Source organism: Melampsora larici-populina, assembly GCF_000204055.1.
Source record: "Melampsora larici-populina 98AG31 unplaced genomic scaffold MELLAscaffold_80, whole genome shotgun sequence".
In the NCBI taxonomy this organism is placed as follows: Eukaryota; Fungi; Basidiomycota; class Pucciniomycetes; order Pucciniales; family Melampsoraceae; genus Melampsora; species Melampsora laricis-populina.
Window position 1 is genome coordinate 68,288 of NW_006768844.1, and position 24,112 is coordinate 92,399.

The window sequence follows — 24,112 nt, forward strand, 5'->3', positions numbered from 1 at the left end:
GCCCGGGGCCACGAGACCTAGCCTGGCAATGCTCCGAAAGGCCCTGCGGGCATCTCGGGTGCCCGACCCGACCGGGTCACCACTGCTTTTCTGGTGACTAAGCCTATCAAAAAACAATGTTCGAATGAAAAAACAGGTGACATACAACTTACCTGCCAGCTGATCATCACCCATTGCCCCTGCCAAGCCTCTGGGCTCGACTTCTGGCCCTGCCCTGAGTGAGCCGAGCTGTTTTTGGAAGCCATTGGGTCACATCAGGTCCGGGTCTGGTCGTGAGGCTGGCCCTGAGCTCGCAGGTCCGGGCCACAGCCCTATACCATTGGGTTATGAGTATATTTCACTTGTTACATATGTGTTCCTGCCATGAAATATATGTAGCTTTGGTTTGCATTAAATTTGTACATATATGGTCACACTCTTTGATGTAAGTACTGCACATGTTACATATGCTAAATCATATGTAACTTGACTCTCAAAACTGAGCCTTTATTTTTAAGGTTTTTATTATGATATGTTGCCCGTTGGTACTCTGGTTTAATACTCAGTCTCAGGGCTGACAGTCTTTGCCAAAATTTAGTACATTCTAATGAAACTGTGTCTACAAAAAGATGTGAACCTAGATCTCCTACTATCATGAAGCTAAGTACAAGAACAAAGAAGGAGTTTGCTCGGTTCCAAGACATATTTCAAAGAATTGAGTTTATTTGTTCAAATTTGGTAGCAGTGAAATCAAAATTATTTAGTGAGAGCACATAATTCTAAAAACCAGAAGAAAGTCTTAGAAAAAGCTGTGGGATAATCAAGTGAGATGAGAAAAAAGAAGTGACCTCAAGGCCCAAATTCCCCTTGACAAAACCCTTCATGATGAACTTTTACATACACTAACTGAACACAAACTCCTCCCATGGGGAACACCAGGCTGTAGTGGGATGAAAACCTAGCCCCCAAAGAAGCAGTGAGAATGCTCATGGGCAGAATCTGCTTAAAATCCTAATACCCATTTCACTTTGTCTGGGACTGTCTTCATCCTCCAGTTTTCCCACCTGCAGTCAAGAAAACCTTTAAAAAGTTTCTGATGGAGTTTGTATTATATACTGTTTTTTTGCGTCTTATAGCCTATTGAGACTTATAGATTTTATGTAACAGACGCCCATGCCAACGGTTCAAGGGACTTGAAGGATTAAATTTGTGATCCCAATTATTAACATCAGAGGCCACTCTACTATATATGTTGTTAATGATGATACCCTTATTTTTGTTTCTTTAGCTTCAATTCATTCACATCAAGAAATCATTAGATGAACCTACATAGATTGTAATATTGAATTTACAAAACAAAACCATTCTGATCTGAAACATTAAATTGTCAATCCATATACATACACATCATTGAAAAAAGCCCATTGCAAAAAACCCAACTCTAATGATCCTCTTGATATATAATCAATCAATAACATTAACCTCTTCAAAACCCTTCCTCTAACCAAAAAAAATCAAAAACAAAGATAAATTCATTACAATCTCATTATTCTCATTATTTGAATATTTTGTTTTGTGTTTGTTTTTGTTTACTGAAAAAAAAATCAATCTAATCATTAAATTTTACAAAAATTAAACAGAAATTAAATCCAAAATGATATATATAGGACATATATTTTATATGTGATTATCAAAAAAAAACAAATTATACAATTTTTACACATTCCAAACTTCATCATGAACTTCATCATCATCATGAGTTATATTATTAATTACACATACATAGCATTAAACCCCTTTCTCTTCCCCTTTCTCTTTCTCTTTCTCTTTCTCTTATCAAAACCCCTAACCCCTAACCCGATCTATAACAAAACCATTTCATTTCATAGCATCAATCAACAAACCTAATCCGATCTCACAACTCTCTAACCATTCCGATAAGTCTCCCAATGTGTTTTCCAATTCACTCTTGACTTCTTTAACTCCAATCAATGAATGATAATCTAATTCTTTCATCGGTTTCTTCACTCCATTTGGCCATTTATGATTCATACTTTTGTTGGTACTATTCGTCATCGTAGTAGTAGTCGTAGTAGTCGTTATTGGAGTAGAAATGGGATTTATGGAAGTACTCATCGTTTGTGATTTGTTTAATTGTGGTGTACTTGAGATCGGAAACGGTGGTTGTGGTGATCCTGGAATAATAATTTGATTTGTATTCGAATTTAGATTTGAAGAAGAAGTTTCAGTACCAGATCTTAATCGATTACTCAAAGGTAAAGGAGGCATCGGATGATGATAAGCAGGATGAACAAGTGAATTCGAATGATGATTAGGTTGTGATGATTTAAGTCCTCTATCACGTTCAGACGAATGAAGATTGTTTAAATAAGCTGATGGAGTGTGTTGTAGATTATGATGAACACTAGTATTGCTCATCGGTGTATTATTTAACGTAGATGAAGGTCCACCAAAACTAAATCCATTCCCTCCAAATTGTTTTCCACCACTAGCACCTCCACCACTAGCACCTCCAGAAGCAGAAAAATTAGATCGATTAGAAGGCATCATAGGTGTATTATTAGCCGAATTGCTTGGAGTTCCATCTTGAGTGACTGGTGCTGTATTAGATCGATTCCGACTAGATGATCCTGAAGAGTCTTTACTTGAGACCACCGGAAGAGATGGAGAAGTTGAAACGTTAGCATTTGAAAAATTCGATTCTGAAGATTTATCAGGTATAGGTGAAGGAGCAAATGAAGTGTCTGGAGATTCAGCAAAGTCTGATGCTGCACGTGCGCTAAAAGGTAAGCTACCGATCGTTGGTGTAAGTAAAGGAGAAGATGTAGCCAGTGGCTTATTACGATTAACAGATAGCACACTTGTGTTGACCATCGGCATACGTTGATAGTTATTAGGTGTAGGTGTGATTGATCGATTTAATCCAGCAGGAGAAAAAGGGCGATTGGGATTGGTATTAGGGATCGGATTAGGTGGTTCGAGAAAGCTATCGAGTTCTTCTGAAGAAGGAATCGAAATCGTAGGTGGACTGACATCCATCATTCCATCTCCAGGTGACATCAAATGATTATTAGCACCTGGCATTCCAGGAATATGAAATCCTAAACCGATCATTGGAGTTTGGTTTGGTGAAGGATTTGATAGATTAGGTGATTGTTGAAATGGACCTTGATAACCATTAAAGATTCCACCCATAGGTGAAGGATAATTATTCGAATTCTCATCTTCAAATAATTTCATTAAACGATGAGCTCGATTCTGACGTGAAGGTTGTACATAATTTTGATTCGGTCGAACTGTGATGGTTGATGACTCTTTGGTAGTATTCCATTCATCATGTTCTGTAGAATTTAATCCTTCTGATAAATCATTTGAATAATCTTGATCGGCTTCTGCATCATCCATAAAATCCCAATCTGATTTATCCATATTCATCGATTCAGGTCTAGCTCCAAGATCGTTTGGAGACACTCCTGCTAAAGATTGTCGTACACCGCCTGAATTGATCCAACGTGAATAACGATTGGTAAGGTCTTTGAGAGGTGTCAGAGGTGCTTTTGAGATTGATTTGATCCATTTGTGTTTGATCAATTCATCTGCTGTAGGTCTCTTCATGATCAAATCATATTCAAACAAAGATGATGGTGTCAGTTTATATCCTAATTTTAATATTGAGAGCTTCTTCTTCCATTGAAAAGCGTCTTTGAAGGTGTTGACTTACATCATTTGGTTCATCTATCAAACAAGCAGCCAAGAATTCCTTAACCCCATTCGAGAATTGATTACCTTCTAATTTTGCAGGTTGACTTCTAGGAATCTTTAAAATCACTTTAGCAGGTGTCAAATCAGAGTAAGGAGGATTCCCATTTAACATTTCGTACAAAGTGATCCCAAGTGACCAAATATCAGCTTTAGTATCATATAATCTACCATCTGCAATCACTTCAGGTGCCATCCAATAAGGAGTTCCGATAAATGTAGACCGTTTATGATTCGTAGATTGAAGTGGAGCAGCAATTCCAAAATCACAAAGTAAAACTCGATGAGAATTAGTGAGTAGAATGTTAGCCGATTTAATATCCCGATGAATAATATCTTGTCGATGTAAATAATTCAATCCGATCAAAGTTTCACGTATGATCAATTGAGTAAACTTTTCTTCAATCTTTCCTGGTTTCAATAACGTTCGAATCGATCCTCCAGAAGCAAAATCCATGGCGATCCATAATTCTGTTTTATAAAAATAACATCCATGATATCCAATACAATTATGTCGATCTGAATCACGTAATTGTGATAGAAGGGCTACTTCTCTTTGGATCTCGATGATGTCATCTTCTGCTGTGTCCAAATTGATCACTTTCAATGCTAGTATAGTTCCTGTTGCATTATGAATCCTGATATCACAAGAACAAACAGTCAGTATATAATCAAATAGAAAGCTGATGGATGTAGATTGAATGAAAAGATACCCTTTATAAACTGCACCATAAGCACCTTTACCTACGATGTCTAGTTTAGTGAAGAGTTGTTCGACAGGAACATCTCGATGTGATTGAATATGTTGAAGTACGGTAGAAGTTGAAGTTGAAGAAGTAGTAGAGACAGTCGAAGTGGATGAGTTTGAGTTGATGGGCATCTTCTCTTCTCGATGTTTGGTGCTGTGAAGAAGAAAGCAATCCAATCCAATCCAATCCAATTCACTTTCAAATCAAACAAACAGTGGTTCTTTATTTAGACTGAACTACAGTTTAATTTAAGGATCCCGGTATCCCCACCACCCCCCCTTGGTAGCCCCACCACCCCCTCCCTTTCACAGCTAGTGAAAGCCTTACTTACCAGTGACACAAGCTGTGACAATTGTCCAGCCACACTGAAAGGTCCCTGGATTTTGTTTTCTCAAGTTTGCTCGGTATAAATAGCACTTAAAACAATTTTAAAGCACACATCAGCTAATCAACCTTCCCAAAAGCATTTAGCTTCTACTGGTTCACTACCTCCTCATGAATCAAAAAATTTGATACCAACTTCTAGAGAATTTGATGCGACTACTAGTTTGGGTTACTAATTTCCTTGGTCTTGGATTGGTCGTGCATATGAAGATTTTTAAGATTTGCATCATGCTGTGGGTCTTCAAATGTATCACTTGAGTTCGGGCCTCTTACTTCAGTAGGATTCTTTTAACTTTGTTTACAACTTTCTGTCCTTTGTCTCTGATAGCTCTTTTTAGCTGGCACAGTTGATGACACTCTAAAAAAATCGATCGTTCTGGTACATCGATTTTGAATTGGTCTGACTCACTGATCTTCAATCTTGGTTTTCAATTGGTCGTCTTTTTCAATTGGTCGGAGTAATATTGATTCAAGTCATCCAGTTATTCATATTCAATACTTGATTCTAATTGAATGATGGAATCGCTGAGCCAAGAGGATCTTTGGTGAGCAAACTTGAGAAAACAAAATCCAGGGACCTTTCAGTGTGGCTGGACAATTGTCACAGCTTGTGTCACTGGTAAGTAAGGCTTTCACTAGCTGTGAAAGGGAGGGGGTGGTGGGGCTACCAAGGGGGGGTGGTGGGGATACCGGGATCCTAATTTAATCCATTTCACCACTTCACACTCCTTTCGCACAGTTTGAAATCAACAACCCATGATCAGGGTCCACACATTGAGACCCTTTCACTATTTTCATGCTCTCAAAAAGTGATCAAATTGCTGTCAATCTTCTGTGACTTGCCCTCAATCAAACTTTTCACCTCACCAGATCAACATGTTTTCCATCCCACTACATATCAAAACAAGAAAGTATGCCTGGGTTTGAATCATGACTACATTTAATTTAGGGTACTCAAGACTATCAGGTGCAACCAAGAAACCCTTTTCAAAGATGTTTCAAGAACACAGATTCAAGGTTTTCTTTGGCAGTGGAATTTTGAAGATTTCTTAAGAAAGATATGGTACTAGACCTTTGTTTTTGGACATGAGACTCAGAGAGATCTCCATGAGATAAAAATGAAAACTTCCTCCAGAGTTGTGAATAATTCTGTTGCCTGACACATACCAGTAAGCAGGGTGCTAGATGAATTATATTAGATAATCCTGAGGTATCCCCTTTCAAAAGCCTGAGTGTAATATTCAGCCCAATTAGTTGAGATATTTGAACCAAAAGTCCTCACTTTCTTTGATGGAAGACGTTGTGAAGAACCCTGTGCCAGCACATCACTCCAATCTTCTTCCAAGTCTTGATCACATGATGATTTGAGGTTTTTATCTTGGGCTTTTCCTCCTTCATCATTTTGTCTCACCTTTTGAGGGATATGGGAAGTGAAAGTTTATGTAGCTGTATCATTGTTGACTAAAAAGTTAGATGTACCACAACTATCATATTCTGGATTCCCTGTTCTTGGTATCCTACAAGAGATTTTTGGCCTTTGTTCTTCAAGGGAGTTTGTTGGATTGTCATGTGCCCTGACTGCATTTATTGTTGGATCTGATAGTATACTTCTTCTTTCTGGCTTTTCACTAATCTTTCAATCGAGGTTTCCCTGCGATGAAATTCTAAAATTTATTTCAAATCACATCTCATATAATTCAAAGATGATTCTGTTTTTGAGTTGTACTGAGTCATCCTACTCATATTGTGAAGATGTTCATGCAGACCTTGCAGACCAACATACACTCTAGAACTCTGCCCTAACTGTGGAATATAGTCTTTGGGCAGAGTTTCCTGGTATCTTTTTTACCAATATCTGCTCTTTGAATATATCTTGACTTGAGACAATGCCTGAAGAAATAGATGGCTTTTGCTTTTGATATCTCTTTGTTAGAGTATTTTGAAGGGCTTTCCTTATGTAAAAATCCACAAAGGATGGAACTGACTTACACTATCAGGAAAAAAATCAAAATGGTTGATGATATATCCAAGCCCTACTATAGTATCCAAATCCTTCAGAGACCCAAGATTTCCCACCAAACCTTAAATCATGTCCTGTAGAATCAACCTCTCACTATGATTTTCCATACTCTCAATTGATATCTTGGCAATCCATATTATCTTGCTGAGCATGATAATTTTTCCATTGGTTGATGGTCAATGTTGCTGATAAATGAGATCAAAGTTGGTGATGTTCCAATCAGACCTGACATCTCTATTACATTCTCACAGATATCTAACCTGATCTTGTTTATCTGATGGATTGCCCCAACAACCTTGCTTGATTCCATATAGCCACATTCCCCTATTTCTTTTTTCATCCCTGACATGTGCTTGTCACCATCATACTCATTGTCAAAAGGGTTCTTGAACACTATTCTTTGGGCTGATTGGTTTGGCATCTTGGATCTATTGTGAAGGAATGATGAGCTTGTGACCTTTTCAAGCATTCTTGTTTCCATTTTAGGTTCTTGACCCTTTCAATTGGCATCAATATCCTTGACCCCTGGAGATAAGAGAGATTCTGAAGTTTCAATAAAACCCTTGTATAACTCAAATGATTTCCCATGAACCTTACTTACCACTGATTTGGGCCAATAATGGTTATCCAAATTTTATTGGAATTTGATTGAAGGCTCATCTGTTGAGCTTGAGGTAGAGATTCAAAATTTGAAATAGAATCTAGAAAGAGCCTGCTGCAATATTCTTCCATAAAATTCTTTATATTTTCTGTTGTATCCTTGTTGGAGATAGATGTAGATATAGATAGATTTGGTTGCCTTAGAGCATCCCCAACAGTACCTTGTAAACGTAACAAACGTAATATGTATTTTACGTTTACAAGGTGTGGTCAAAAAATGACCATCCGTCGGTTGCCAGCTTTCTCACAACTGGCCACACGTGTGAAATTTGTTTAGAGGGATAACAGGTCTCACATGTCAAGACCTCTATGCCTTGAGGGTCATTGGCAAATATCCAGGACACAGTATTTGTGTCATATTGGACACAATAATACCACATGTGTCCATATCACCAAGCAATCATAGCTTGTGGATCCAAAAATAACAAGGATCATTTGGCTCAGTGTGTGCATTTATAGCGTTTTTGGCAGGGGTACGACATTCAAATGCCTTGCTGCATGTGCGCGTTGGAGGTGACCCAATTATTCAGGGTGAATACAGCCAACTGTACATTATGAGAACACCTTTTTTCAATTCAGGACCGTTGGAGATGCTCTTACAATCTATCCCCATTTGGGTGTTGGACATGATTGTGTGAAGGGATTTAGGGGATACAAAGTTAAAACTGGGATTTTTTTCCCAGTTTCCCAGTTTTTGTTTTTGGCTGTGTTTGGTACTTTCCCACGCTCTCCCGGTTTCCCAGGTTCCGTTTTTGGCTGTATTTTGGAAACTGGGAAACTGGGAAAAAAATTCCAGATTTAACTTTGTATCCCCTAATTATACACCCAAAAAAGTATCCAAATACTTGAGTCTGTGCTGCTTTCTCAGGTACATGTGGTACAGTTATTCATGTAACATGATTGAACTTTGAAATTTTGCTTGTTCTTGGTTTACTTGAATAGGCAGCTACTATTTTGTCACACATCCCTCTGCAGTCATCCAAGTAAACATGTCATGCACCACAGTTAAAAAGAAAATTTCTCCATAGGATAGGAGTAGAAGAGACAAACAAATGTGAAAGCTGCTCAGCAATAGAAACACCAGCCCATTTCCTGATATATTGTAGGAAATACAATAAACAACGACAAGAGTTCAGAAAACAGTTGAAAAAAGAAGAAATAAAAGTCAATACAAACTCTGCTTCAACGCTCTTGGACACTCCAAAGGTGTTCCCTTACCTAGCACAATTTATTCAGGCAACTGGGAGATTCACACATATGAAAACGTACTTAGAAAATTAGAATCAACATTTCTACAACATTATGCTATATTTCATCTTACAGTCAATCCAGATTAGCTTGTCCAATCAAAAATTTCAAAACTTTTTTTAAAGTGATACAGGTGATTTTATAAGCATAAATATGCGTATATGAGATAACGAGTTTGATCCACCCTGACCAACCAGACCATTCCACTGTTTGAATGATCCAACCTGTCCTCACCGCCATTTCCTTATCCTCACATCCATTGGTCCAGCTTGATCACACTCGATCCATTCTCTTAGATCTGGACACTTGCTGTAAGTTTTGAACGTGTCCTCTTGGTTTTGAATTTAATCTCACAGTTTCTCTTTTGATCTTGTTTTAATCGACTCAGCTTCGATCTAAACCTCGATTTAACCCTCTTATCTTCAATCGATCTCTTTACTTTGACATCTAGGCTTTGATTCTGAGACAATCTCCTTGAATCGTTGTTGAATCCTTCCTTTGGGCATCAGATTCAACTTGTCAGCTTTGAATCCAACCTTCAAGCTCTGTGTTTCTTGATTGACTCGTTCCTTGCATTTGTACTTTTTGTCCTTGTCTTTGAATCCACCCTGTCAATGTTTTTCTGCTTCAACTTTTTCAGTCCTCCTTTCCTCTGTAATAGAATATTTGAAATATAGACTCTGTCAGTGGTATCTTCACTTTCCAGATGCACCAATACCATCGGACGTAGAAAGGAGATCATGTGCTATGATGGCATTCACAGATGAGAGGTGCCCCAACAGCTGGAAAGCCAAGTCTTGTGTGGGCAAAGCTCGAAGAGTTCCATACCAAGTGGCAAAAGACATAAACTGCATAGTGAAGTTTGAAAGCAAGGAAGGATGCAATTACGATAACGGGTTTATCTTTTTAGATTCTATTGCTCAATTCCGCTTACATTCAGATATCTCCTTAACGACTATGTACAAGAGATGAATTCAGAGCAGGCGGTAAAGGAAACATATTGCAGTTCATCATGATCGGGAGGAGAGATACAACAGTACATGTCTAAATGCATTGGTGGATCTCTGTGAGGGTGTCATGTACTCTTGAATCAACCTGAATATCAACACAAAATGAGTTACACAAGCAAATCAGAGCAAAGAGACCGGTATCGAAGACGAGAAGGTTGGATTGAAGGTGTAAAAGTTTGGATCGAAGCTGAGACGATCAAAACAAGATCAAAAGAGAAACTGTGAGATTAAATTCAAAACCAAGAGGACACGTTCAAAACTTACAGCAAGTGTCCAGATCTAAGAGAATGGATCGAGTGTGATCAAGCTGGACCGATGGATGTGAGGATAAGGAAATGGCGGTGAGGACAGGTTGGATCATTCAAACAGTGGAATGGTCTGGTTGGTCAGGGTGGATCAAACTCGTTATCTCATATGCGCATATTTATGCGTTATAAAATCACCTGTATCACTTTAAAAAAAGTTTTGAAATTTTTGATTGGACAAGCTAATCTGGATTGACTGTATATCTTTTCTATGATTCCTTTCTTCTTCTCTGTTCAAAGTTTTTGGGCGCGCATCTTTTCACATTGATTTTTTTATAAAGGCTCAGTAGTCCGTTGTAAGAAAAAAAAACATAAGAAGTTGTAGTGGTTCTACATCACACCTAGTCAGTTTAGTTAGTGCGATATGTAAAATCAAAAGCACTTGAAAAAAAAAAAAAACCCACAGTTAAAGCATGTATAATTACAACAACCTCCACAAGATCTACTTGTACAAGTGATCAACACAACACTTACCCTTCCTTAACCTTCATGACATAGTCGCCTAAACATAGTAAAATAAAGTACAAAGCAAAAACACTTTACAAGATCATTCCACATCTTTCATCATTCCAACCCCACCACTCCTTTTAACACGTTCACCCAAATCCATTTGACCAAAAAACACTTTCTTTTCTTGATCTCTAACAAATTTAGCTCTAGACCCATCCCCAATCCCACCTGATTTGATTTGATTCTTTTCTCTTTCAATTTCTTCAACTTTCAATCTCTCTAAATCTTCTTTTTCTAACTCTTTTAATCTTTGTGATCTTGATTGATTCAAACTTTGATCATTGGCTTGCATTGCTGCTAGTTTGGATGCTTTGGCTTCAGAGAGTTTGGAATTGGTTGAAGGTGTTGGTCGGTTTGGTATTGTTTAAGATTGGGGTCTTTGTGCTGAAGGTTTAGGTGAAAAAGATCTACTGGAATGGGGTTTGTTCGGGTAATCTCGCCTTGGTGGTGAGATAGGTTGGGTTGAATGAGGAACTAGTCTTCTTCGTTGTGGAGATCGACTCTCAGAATTTCTGTTTTGATGCCTTTCACGATTTGGTAGAGATGCAGAACGTCGGTGGGAGTGTTCGGGAGATAAAGGGCGTCGGTGATGATGATCAAAAGACGGAGATCTTCGTCTATGATCTTGTTGATCAGGTGACGAACGACGATGACGGACATCAAGAGGTTCTCTTGAATGATATCCTTTAGAATGATAACCATCCCTATCATCATATCGATCATCTTCGTATCCTCTCTTTCGATCCTTGCGATCCTCTTTTGCTGTCTTCCGTTCTTCCTTCTCAAGCCTACGTAAGTCTTTTTCTTTCTTCTTTTCTTCTTTAGATGCTTTCTCAAGTTTCATAGCTTTCAATCAATTCGGAGACTGACTAGGGTACAGGGTCGTTCAGCTGATAGAGATGACTGAGTGAAACCGCCTGTTTAAGACCGTTTCGAGACCATAGATGATAGATAGCACTGGTAACTTCTGGATCGAGCCTATTGGTATCATGTGAGTGGGAGCGCAAGCAGTAGATCAATCCTCTCGGCATCACCTACTTCAGCAGGTATTTCGATACCTTGAAATGTAGGTAAGACGTCAAGGACAATAGAAGTGATGGTATTTGCAAAGATAATTTCTCGATACGATTCCCGTTCTTGAACTGTGTAAGTCTATCCCGAAGACATTTCGTTTGCTACGCCGTGATACAAAGGGAGTGAGCAAAGTTAAAATCATCATGAGCCTTTGCAATTGTTACGAGTATATTCAAAAAAGTAGGAGAACGTGAAAATCAGATCAAGACAGGTAAAAACATACCTTGACAAGTGTTGACTTTCCAGATTCACCAGCTCCAAGTAGTAAGATCTTGATTCCTGTTCTATAAAAAGGCAAAAGAAACAAGATAAATAAATGTCAAAATTTGATGTATTTGTGATGTATTTGTTTTTGACCCAGTGAATTTTATATTCCATTTTTCGTAAAAGAGAATCTTTATCCTAAAAGTGAGAGAATGTGCGTGAATGGTTGATGATTTGATTTGAAATTGGAGTCAAAAGTCAACTTGAGGGTTTGCTATGTTTGTGACTAGCTTTGTAAGATTTGATAAACTTGATAAATTCAGGATTTGATGGTTTGCTTTGATGTCAATTAGGTTGGGGATAAATAATTGAATGAGAAGGAGTTGAGGATATGTAGAGGGAGTTGATGAAGAAACACGGATTGAGCTTGAAGTGGTTTGTTTTCAAAGGTTTTATTACACTTTATCTGATTCACATTCCACTTTATTCACCTTCAACTTCATTCACATTCCACTTCATTCTCAATCATCTTCCATTTCATCAATGCCAAACAACATTGCCAATGGTGACATTTCAACCAATTCATTGAGTCCAGAAGTTATGGAAACTGAGAAAGATTCAATCACAAACCTTGCAAGAGCCTTACCAGACAATGGAATAGACTGGATTTCAGAAGCTATTCAGATGGTTGATTGGAGCAAAGATGAAGGATCGTGAATTGATTTGAATCCTCAAGATGGTGATATTCACTAGAGTGACTCCTCGTTGCTCCAATCGACCCTCCGAATAGCTTCTGAAATCCAGTCTATCCATTGTCTGGTAAGGATCTTGCAAGGTTTGTGATTGAATCTTTCTCAGTTTCCATAACTTCTGGACTCAATGAATTAGTTGAAATGTCACCATTGGCAATGTTGTTTGGCATTGATGAAATGGAAGATGATCAAGAATGAAGTTGAATGAGGATGAAGTTGAAGTTGAATGAGGATGAAGTTGAATGAGAATGAAGTTGAATTACGGGATACAAAGTAAAAACTGGGAAACTGGGAAAAAACCAAGAGCCCCAGATTTTGGGCTCCATGTCCTCACAACTTTGCCCCAGCCCCACAACCCACATCAACCCATCCTAACACATCAACCAATCCTATTCAGGCCCTTCACTCACAACTATACCCAGCTGCATGCAACTCGGTCAAAAGCAACCCACTGTAAACATCATTCAACTTCCCCAAATTGTAAGAGGAAAATGATTAATAGTACAGTTTGTCATAAAAGAATCTAATACTGCACACGTGAGCCATTTCACCCACACTACATATGTGCAGCAAGCTAAGTCAATAGTTGGCTATCATGTACATACATGTCTGCTCAGTTTTTTGCCCACCAGCAGAAATAAATCACATGTTATACCACATGTAACTTTTTTGACTTTGAAAAAATTGTGCCCAAAATTCACTACATATAATTCTGTAGGTGCTCAGGCAATATTGTTGAAGCTATTTCTTAGTAACAGAAAGGGTGTTACATGCAGTTGAGTTGATGAGATTACACCAAAACATTGAGTCAGTGTATGTAGTCAATCTTTGGAATGCTTTTTTTGATCTCAAAAAAGTTACAGCATGTATTACATATGAATAACTTATCCTGATGAGCAGATAACTGAGCAGAACTGTATGTACATGATAACCACATATTCACTGAGCCTGCTACACATATGTAGTGTGGGTGTTATGGCTCAGGTGTGGAGTGATAGATCATTTGATGACAAATCATACTCCCAGTCACTTTTTCCTGCCCACTTGGGGAAGTTGAATAATGTTTGCAGTGACCTTGTCCATCAATTGCATCTGAGCACAAACTCAGATTCAGAGACCGATTTTCTGTCAACTCAACTCCAATGTGACCCTTATCAATCAATTTCAGATACTGTTAATTGATCTTGATCCGTTACCTCAAATCCACTGTTTTGGACAAAATTCTCATTATCAAAACCAGAACATTGTCAAACTGAATGGCTTTCATCAACTCTATCAATTCTCACCATCGATAGTCAAGAAGCAATAGACCATATTAATCAACTTCCTACACATCATACAGATCCAATGATCTGTAAATGAGAAATAGTTTCTAAAGAGTTTTGTAAAGAGGTGAATAGTTCATATGTTTTTTCACAAGAACTTCAGATGGACATCAATTTGGATTTTGTAGAAAGTTTACTATTTGTTTCTTTTTTGAATGCATGAAATGAGACTTTGAAAGGATGTTTCAATAAAAAAAAGATTGAAAAGAAGAACTGAGTGTATTCCTTGGGTATGAATGAGGTTGAGCTAAATCTACTTCAGATTCTCAGAAGCTTGTCCTTGGTTGATGATGAAAAGTTATGACCATATCGATCTGAATTAGGAGTGTGTAGTGAGGAGTGTGACCTGACAAGGAGAGACCAAAGTGAAGTTGAGATCGAAGTTGATGTGAAGTGGGCAAGCAAGGTGAAAAATTGTCTGATTGGGGATTCAAAGTAGAGAAAACTGGGAGTTTTTACTTTGTATTGCCTAAATGAGAATGAAGTTGAATGTGAATGAAGTTGAATTTGAATAGGATAAAGTGTAATAAAACATTTGAAAACAAACCACTTCAAGCTCAATCTGTATGATGGACCAGAGAGGTACGATGGACCAGAGAGGAGGGTGGAGGACAAACCCAAAACCCCAAACCTCAAACCCGGTACAGCCTGTACAGATTTTACAGGTCGGTACTCCTAGTTCCATATATGTTTGATTTCGATTCAAAAAGCGACTGTTTCTTTGGAATACGATGAATCAGTCAAACTCTCAAAAGATAGGATCACGCCAATCAAGTCAAAACCCCTCTTTTGAAACAAAGACGTTATTTGAGCTACACACCGTGGCATTTTTTTAACTAAGCGTGCTTTTGCCTTGATCGCAGGGCATTTCTAAAAGCCAGTTTGATCAAACTGTTTATACAGCCGGGTTGAGATTACCTGATGCATCAGTCAAATGCTCAAAAGCAAAGACCCTGCCAATCTGGTCAAAGCACCCTGTGCTACTTTACCAAAAGATGATCATGTGGAAATTGAGAATGTACTGGATTGTTTTTCTACGGATCAGTCCTCTGCACTTTTGCTATATAAGTCTTCCTTCATTAAGCACTTCTAGCTGTTTGTTCACCTCGTCACATGCATGTAAATTTTTCCAGCAAATCCCCTCTTGATACTTATTGAATTCGCTTCAAACCATACATTACTGATCCATTTTGCGTCAATTTCATTTAACTTTTTAACACATCAAAAACAATTATTATCTACCATTCTCCAAACTCACATTTCAATGAACATTTTATATCTCATAAACTTAACTCTTATCACCTGAATCTTCAAAGATTTTGAGGTAAGCTTTGCTTATCTACCTTCAAATAAATTAACAAGTCTAATTATTTTGTTTTTGTGCAACTAACCACTTTAATTTTGCTTAGCCAGCCATACTTGTAGCAAGCTACACTGCACATCTTTGCTGCCATTGAATCTTTTCCTTTAGTACTTCTGTACGCCTAGGAAATTATTCATAACAGCATGGATTTCTGACAGCAATCTTTGCAGCCTCAATTTTTTCCTTTAGTACTTCCGTAGGCCTAGGAAATTACTCGTAGCTGCATGGATTCTTCAATACTTGAATCTTTTCCTTTAGTACTTCTGTACGCCTAGCAAATTCTTCATAGTAGTGTGGATTTTTGATGACCATCTTTGCAGCCGTGATTTTTCCTTTAGTACTTCTGTACGCCTAGGAAATTACTCATAGCTGCATGGATTCTTCAATACTGGAATTTTTTCCTTTAGTACTTCTGTACGCCTAGGAAATTATTTATAGTAGAGGATCCAGGAGACCTGATCACTGGCCTGATACTGAATGAATGTTTTAAGCCTCCCCAATGATTTGAAGCAACCCAGAAACTTCACTAGTGTATTACTCTTTTACCCCACCAATCATGTAAGGTAACTCTTTTTGAGACGCAGTGATGTATTGATGAACTTAATTACATTGAGACATGGAACACATTACATTGAGACATGGAACACGGAGCATGTTTCACATCTTTTGTTTCCCAGTATCCTCTTGTTTTCCCCAAGCGGTGACAAGTCCCTTTCATGTTCCTCTTCATCTCCCTCAAATTCAAGCATCAATTGCTGTATTCCTAGTTCTTACGCAATGAATAGCTTAAATCATCATCTTGCACCTGCTCTACCCAACTGTGATCAAGCCGAACTAGTAGACCAAGTTTTTGACATTGACACAATACTCCAAGAAGCATGTGAAACCAAAACCTCATCACCGGACTTACTTCAACTTTTGAAAAACAAGCACAACATCGACTTAACCCCAAGGCAGCTAAAGTATTGCTTGAGCAAGCTGGATTTGCATACCTACCAACATGTACATTACACAGATGAAAAAAAGTCAGAAATCATTGGCCAAGTCAAACTCTGTCCACAGTGCCCATGAAGGGCGCCCTAGACGTCGGGGGCCTTCAAGAGTACAAAGGCAAGCCTTTGTACTTGTTGGAGCCCCTGACGTCGGGGGCTCTCTCCATGGGCACTGTGGTCATACCCGCGGCCTACAAAAAAAAGAAGTAGTCAGTTACATTCAACGTGTTTGTAAGATACCTGAATTCACCAGCAACAAACTCAAAACACTATGTCAAGAGATGGGGTTGAACTGGCGAAAAGATGATATTGGATTAGGGTTGACATCTATGCAAGAAGTTAAAGATCAAATGTCATTAGAGGTAGAAGGATCCCATGCAACAGCTGGTATCAGATCAATGCAGAAAGGGTTTGCAATAGACCATGGTCTTAAGATTAATTGTAACACAGTTTATTCTATGATGAAAGAACTATATCCAGAGGGCCTTGAAGAAAGACACCGCCGTAAACTACACCGCTGTTTGTATGATGTTCCTGGTCCTAATTCTGTCTGGTCTATGGATGGTCACGACAAGTTGAAGCCTTTTGGCATATGTATCTACGGTGCTATTGATTCATGGAGTCAAAAGGTTTTGAAACTTCATGTGGCAACAAACAATAATGATCCTCGAAGAATCGGCGTTCAATTCTTACAAACAGTTGAAGATATGGGAGTTTGCCCTCAAAAGGTGACTACTGACAAAGGATCAGAAACCGGTGACATTGCAACTTTCCAAATCACTTTTCTTCATATCATTGGCGGGTTAGATTGGGATGAAGCCAAAGGAAGACACCGATTCACAACATCTCAGCACAATCAAAGAATTGAACAGCTATGGGGACAATTGATGATACAAAAAAACATAACAATTCGTGACTTTATTATAAATGCAATGTTTGAAGGGATATATGACCCTAAACAAGCTATCCAGAAGTACGTAAAATTCTCATCTAAATATTTCCACTTAACCCATGATTTTTATTATAATTTTTATTGCTTCTATAGGGCTTTGTTCTTACACTTATTTGTAAGGCTTGTTCAAAGAATATTAGACTCCTTCATTCTGGAACGTAACTTCAACCGTATCGCCAAACAAAAGCATTCTCTTGTTCCCACAGGTGTTTCACCTGAAGTCTGTCATTACGCCCCTGAACAGTATGATGGGACTGAAGGCAGGCTACAGGTTCCTAAAGAATTTGTACAAAATATGATAGCACATTATTACCCTGATGAAGAAACATTATTTCAAATAACTCCCCCCATATTTGCTTCCACAGTCTCAAACATAATTCAAAAGCTAGGTTTTATTGAATCCAAGATCACTCTAAACAATGTATGGGCAGTATTTACAGCAGTTCTGGAAATAATTAAGTATATGAATGTAGATTTAGATGAATTTCCTGAAGGAGTTTTGAATTCTGATGGAGAATATGAGGAGTACAACAGAGATGAAAGATTCAGAGTTGCTGGTGATGCAGAAGATCAAGTTTGAAATTTGGGACTTCCTGATGGAATTTTATTTGTATATATCTGTTCTATCAATAAGGTCACAATTCTCAGTTTTTTATTGATTGAAGCAAGTGACATTGGGTTTATTTTATGATATAAGAGAGTAAATTTAAAATTCAAATTTAGGAAAGAAAGATCTAATATTGATTGTAATTTTTTGTTTGAGTTTGGGTAGATCAAGATCTTAGTGATTTTTTGAAATTAAAGAAACAAGAATTGGATCAAACTTGATGGTGAATTCTTTGGGTGAAAAATGATAAAAACAATTCCAAGTAGGAGTTTATGTAGAAAGGGTACGGGCACCACACAGCAATTCCCACAAGCGCTCAGCATCAGAGTCAAGCACAGGGAACTCACTCCCCGTACCTGCTACCACCATGCCATTCACAACCTTAGGGTATCTAGCACTTCGAGGATCTGGGAGGCCAAGTTTTTTACACAAAAAGTTACATTTAGCCGTGAGACAAAATCCAATCAGGCCAAGCCGGTCGGTGTTTCCCATAGTCCACGGATATCTGTCACAGGTCAAGTTAGAGGATAGCACACAAGAAATGCATGATGTCAAAGAACACATACTCTTCATCAATGATCGCAATGTCTGTGAGAAGACCTTCTTCATTTCCTTGAAGGTCTGCAATCATCCATCTACCATGATTGTCATGATATGTTTTATGTGATAGCGTGTGCATAATTTGATAGATGGTCTTGTTTTCCTTTTCCTCATCGATTGAAAAGAATAGATTACCAAAGAATTTGACAAATTTCCCTTTGATCTTCTCCTCAAATAAATAAATCTCCTTTGGACCAGGATCATCTGTGTGTCCTTGATGTACAATGAAATTCTTGACAAGCTTAACAAAAGAGATCAATCTAAGCAATATATTCAGAAAGTTCCACAAAAAAAAACTCACTCATATTTAATCACAATGATTGCGTACATCATATGGAATATTGCCCAAGTTGGCCTCAATTGCCATCTTGAACATATTGATGCTTCTTTCTGCTTCAAGATAGCGCTGAGCCAAAGCTTGATAGCTTTCAAGAGTCATATTTGCATCCAATTCCTGCTTGGCAACCATCTCTTGAGCTCGGCCATCAATCAAGACCTTTGCTTCATAGCAATTCATGAAAGCCCCGGACCCAATGAAAGCAGAACGATCAACGGAATAAACTACCTCTGATTTTTCAAAGGTAAGCTGCTCAATTGCATGCAGATTTATATTATTTGAGTCCAAATCCTTTGTAATGATTGTAAGCATTGAACCCGATTTCCAGCTAGGACTTAAACGGTTCCGAGCCTTTGTGAAAATAGGAAGAGTTCCTCTGCCGAGCAATCGCATGATTCCTAAGTCGGAAAATCCAACTTTACCACCCGCTAGATTTTGATGATCAAAGTCAATTCAACTGTGTGTTTTAGAGGTACTTGGGTTCAAAGTGTTACTCAAGAGAATCATCAATAAGCTTGTTCATAACTTGATGAAGTGGTTTAGGACACAAAATATCAACACAATCATCAATGACTTGGCTGAAGGTCTGAGTTGCTTTTGATAGTACAGTCGGAGGTGATGTCTGAGTCTCGATAGATTGCATGTTAGATTTAGGACGTTTTACATTCAAGGCTCTTTTTGGACGAGGTGTATAGTCTTCAAATCAAAACCAAGACATGCAGTTAGAGAATTCACTAAAAGAAAATTTTAAAAAGACCTCGCTCACCAAGATCATCAATTGAGTTGGAGTTGTTTGATTCTTGCAGAACTACTGAGGATTCTGAATCCGAAGAAATAGCAGCTGAAGACTTATGAACAGATTTTCCTATACAAGTAAAATCAGATGGGAATGATCAAGATAGGCTTTGGAGATTGAAGTTGAAGAACTCACTTTTCATAGAATGTGATCGTAGTGACATGCTTTGTGGACAAGCAGAAGACTGACGTGGCAAGTCCAGGACCTCATCTGCAACATTTCTCTTGCCTGTTGATGTCAAATATTGATTTGCATCATAAATTAACACAAACTTCTCGCAAGCACGTCCAGAAGTCAACCTGCAACAAAGGTAATTTTTGGTAATCCGTTTAGGTAAACAGTTACCCCTGCCTAATCCGCCTAGGTAGTACCAGTCTTTATAATAAGGTGGTAGGCTATGAAGTTCAAGCTCAAATACTTGTTGAGGTGAGGGAAAAGTTGGATGATCTCTAAAGTAATCACAGACCTCGGTAGTCAAATCAAGCATCCAATGTGTCTTTGAGAGATCATAATCAAAGCTTGAACCAATTAATTCAGTTTCAACAAGTTCAGAATTAAGAATATAAGCAAGGTTGATCTTTATAAATCCAGTGGTTTTTTGTTGCTTTGATTCCGATCCTCTCTTCATCTTTGATCTTGCAGATCCTCTGGCTTCAGGATTGGATGGGTATGGAACAGCTCCCTTTCGATAATTAGAAACTAGCACATCAGCGGTGGGCGCCGCTTCCAAAATTTCCAATTATGTGGATGGCATCTGTTCTCTTCTATGTAGTGCAAGACCCATCATGATTGATCTTATAATGTCTGTTCAAAAGATTGCTTTGACTCAATTTAAATGAATCAGCAAAGATTGAGTTCAATGATTGATTTCATTTGGCTGTTGGACTGTCTAGCTTAATATATGTCAATATCAATGAGTGACTTTGGAAGCCACAAAACCTCACTGACCAATATTCACTACCACAAATATCAACAATTGTGGAGTGTAGATAGATCTACACACTCAACACAACTTTTGACAGAACACCAGAAATGATGTATTACCCATGTGAGAGACAGTCCTGCCTGAGCTTATGTACCCTGGTATGACTTACAGTACTAAGCTACATGCATTTTATCAATGAATCAGGACTTGCATCCCAAAATGAATGAGACTTCAATATGAAGCTTTATATTTTCTCTTAAAAATAGAAGAAGAAGTTACCTAAGAAAAAAGTGAATTTACTTTCATTGTGATAAAGTTTGGATTGATACAGTCAAATTGAAGGCACCTATCCCCATAGGTGTTGAGTAACAAGGATCTCAAACATCATATGTTGATGCTCTAACCTCTAAACCTACTTCCCTGGTATGCTCTACTGCTACATCATCTCTGCTTCAGTCTTCAATCAAGACTTCTAAGAATTCCCATTAATAAATCCTTTCCCTTTTGTTTCCTTGATATACTTATGAAGGCAACTTGAACAATACTCAACTTCAATTTTCTAATTAATCACTGTGAATTATAGGATGTGCTCTGGAACTTCAATGGGTTCACATGCTGTGAGTCAGCTCATAGTTCAATGGACACCTCATTTGCAATTACTTCCTATTTATATGAATGGTGTTGGCTTGATTTGCTTAGACTTGGTTTCAGAATGAAAAATACAACCATGATGAAAAAAAATCAAAGCCAATTCAGCTTTGCTTTAATGATCATAAGTTCCACGGCCATGTACTCTTCTTGTATTTGGGTGATATCCTGATCTAATCCAGCGGAAAAAACTATACACTTATAGTACACCCATCCATTGGTCTATACGAAAAGATCTGAATCAATTTTCAATTCAATCTGATCTAGAAAAATGAATAATCCTTACGAAATTAAAATAGGTAAGAGTCCATTGTAAGTCTTAATTGATTTGATTGCCATCATTGCCTATTCGATCAATCAGAAAAGTTTATAGATGACAATTCAAGTGAATTGCCTCAAGAAAGGTAACCGAGTAACGGTGAACTACAGATCAAAATGAAGCTTTGATTGTCAGTAGCTCCAGTTCAAGTCTTGAGATTGATCTTCAATAATTCTTTGTGAACTGGATTGAATCGTTGTACAATTCTTCGTGATCTCGATCAAATCATTGGACAATTCTTTGTGAACTTGATTGAATCCTTCTGCACTTGATATTGCTAATCTTTAACTATATGATGATAAATTAAATACTTCTGAATTTGTTGTGACTTTTGGATTTGCTCTTGAGAATCTGATTGAATTACTTTAGCTGGTCAAGTAAACATCCTTCTTGATTGGTGAAATAGCTGAACTTCTTTAATCAAAGAATCAGCATGAAAGGAATGTCAAAAAGGGAAAACACACAATCTCGAGTAACCATCACGACCTTGACAACTATTAGATTGAGCAATAACCACAAATTGATTCAAATGTTCTTTTAAATTAGTAGAAGTGGGGAAATTGTGAACTGGCTGACCTTCTGACATACAGACTTGTCATTGTCTTGCATTACAGACTCTCCAATTCTTTGTACCCCTTTGCCCCGTTGCCCATTAGCTCTTTATCTAAGATCTTGCACATTGCGACTTGAAAGTTTAAAGATACATAAGATCTGCTGGTGTAATCTTGGGCTGTGCCAGCCTGGGAACCATGGAAGCTGACGACTTTCTTCTAACAAAATTGCACAGGGAAGGTTTTGGTCAAAAGTATTACACTACACTTTATCAAGAAGAGGTTCAAACCTACAATTCCCTGACAAAGTCTTGACCTGAGTCCGGAAGGTCAGCAGACTGATTGCTGGGCTTGAAGTTTCCATTGAGTGTTGGAAATTTTGGGGAGGTGGAGAGACAAAGTAAGACCATAGGATGTCAAGCGAGATAAGCAAAGCGAGAGAGGGGACAAAGAGTTCTGAAATAGTATAGGACATGATTGAAGTGTAGTTTGAGCTGTTCAAAATCGAAATCAAAACATCCATTTGATTCCAGAATCCAAACGGCAGTCGAACTCAAACACTGATACACTCTATCTTGGCTTTTACTGTGATGCGCTTGATAGTCCGGTCACTCCTTTGCCCTGTCCTTCAAGGAGACATGATTTCCTCAAATCAACTCATGAGAATCATATAGAGGAAACAAACACATATGACTGAAGGTTATTATATGAAGGCTCCTTATAACAACTTTACAGGCTTGTCTTGTATCAGGTGTAATGATAATAGCTTGATGTACACAAACAACGTGTTCTAAACTTGCTACACCTTGTGTGAATTGTTTTCTATATCAGTCAAGCCAAGCATTACTTTAAGATGATCTTCTTGAAGCTATTGTCAGACTGAGGATTGGATGATTTGATGAATTGCCAGGCTGAGGGTTGGATTATTTGATGGACTGTTAGAAGAAATGTTGATGACAGTGATGGCCTTGACTATTGACTCGAGAGCCGTCGTGGTTGGGAGGAAAAAATATGTGTGATCTGAGGGTAATGATGAGTAAGTAATATAGGTAGAACACGTCAGAGTGATATTAAATGGCTTGGACGCAAAAACCCTGAAATCATAGTAGGGATTGAGAGTTTAATCGAGTTTTGCCACCGAACGTGGTTTACCTATAACTTGAATGATTTGCAGTTGACATTGGCAAGATTGAAGCTCATTAGCCTGTGCAATTGCTCTTTGAACACTATTCTCAACTTGCATTCCATAATGAGCTGAGGCGGGTGTAGCCGTGTTGAGTGCAAGAGGTGCCAATGTGTGAGAGCTTGAATGAAGTGAAGATCTGGAATGGATCAAAGGTTGATAACTTGAGGTGATAGATGTCTTGGATGGTGAGATAAAGCAGTGTTGAGAACTGAGATTGTTTGGCAACATGATTGATTTAGCTGGTGATAGACAAGATGCTGGATTGAGATCTGGCCCAGAGGCTTGATTAAGAAACGCAACTGCCTCTGGATTTTTCTTGCATCAACCACACAATCAAGTGTTGAGGACCTCAAAAAGGTACCATTTTGTTGATGCCGGTTGGGTTGTGCTTATTCCATTGACATGGGTCACAAATCAGTCGAGTCGTATTTCTACCTGGGTAATCTTCACCACAACAACGACATAGAGGAGAATCAAGATCGGGATTAGGTATACTTGGAGCCATTGTTAGAAAATGAAGCAAAGATGATCAATTGAACTAAGTATTTAGAGAAAGTTGATCAGAAAACAAACTCCCAAAAAATGAAGACACATCATTAATTTCAAGCGGTACAAGGTGGTCTGTGTTGCAAACCAGACACATAGATGGATCACGCCTCAAGGCTTGTAAGAGGTGGGCAGTGATCAAGAGTATATAATCAGAAGTGCGTGTGGGAATGGATAACAATACATCATTCTCATTGCTGAACAAAATGGTGATCTGTGCACAAAATTGGTGTTGTGGTGAGGGCGTGTAACTGTGGGTAAAGGGTACATTGTGTAGTGACTAACAAGCT

The 24,112-nt window shown here is 38.2% G+C and overlaps 4 protein-coding genes across 4 annotated transcripts; all 4 read right to left on the reverse strand.

Moving 5' to 3' along the window:
- Positions 1-1,491: 1,491 nt before the first annotated feature.
- Positions 1,492-2,215, reverse strand: MELLADRAFT_73509 (uncharacterized protein; the record flags this gene model as incomplete). Its single annotated transcript, XM_007417863.1, has 1 exon — positions 1,492-2,215. One exon carries the CDS (start codon positions 2,113-2,115, stop codon positions 1,858-1,860), a length of 258 nt encoding a protein of 85 aa, XP_007417925.1.
- A 1,280-nt stretch (positions 2,216-3,495) lies between these two features.
- Positions 3,496-4,657, reverse strand: MELLADRAFT_50865 (uncharacterized protein; the record flags this gene model as incomplete). The annotated part of the gene is made up of 3 exons (XM_007417844.1): positions 3,496-3,609; positions 3,722-4,397; positions 4,473-4,657. Coding segments are annotated over 3 exons (957 nt in total), but the record flags the coding sequence as incomplete, so codon positions are not given.
- Positions 4,658-10,682: 6,025 nt separating this feature from the next.
- On the reverse strand, positions 10,683-11,489 carry MELLADRAFT_113221 (uncharacterized protein; the record flags this gene model as incomplete). The annotated part of the gene is made up of 2 exons (XM_007417908.1): positions 10,683-10,960; positions 11,057-11,489. 2 exons carry the CDS (start codon positions 11,487-11,489, stop codon positions 10,683-10,685), a joined length of 711 nt encoding a protein of 236 aa, XP_007417970.1.
- Positions 11,490-18,184: 6,695 nt separating this feature from the next.
- MELLADRAFT_113222 (uncharacterized protein) lies at positions 18,185-20,275 on the reverse strand (the record flags this gene model as incomplete). The annotated part of the gene is made up of 6 exons (XM_007417907.1): positions 18,185-18,419; positions 18,481-18,755; positions 18,843-19,279; positions 19,413-19,547; positions 19,618-19,716; positions 19,783-20,275. The coding sequence occupies 6 exons, from the start codon at positions 20,273-20,275 to the stop codon at positions 18,185-18,187; spliced, it is 1,674 nt and encodes a 557-aa protein (XP_007417969.1).
- Between the last annotated feature and the right edge of the window lie 3,837 nt (positions 20,276-24,112).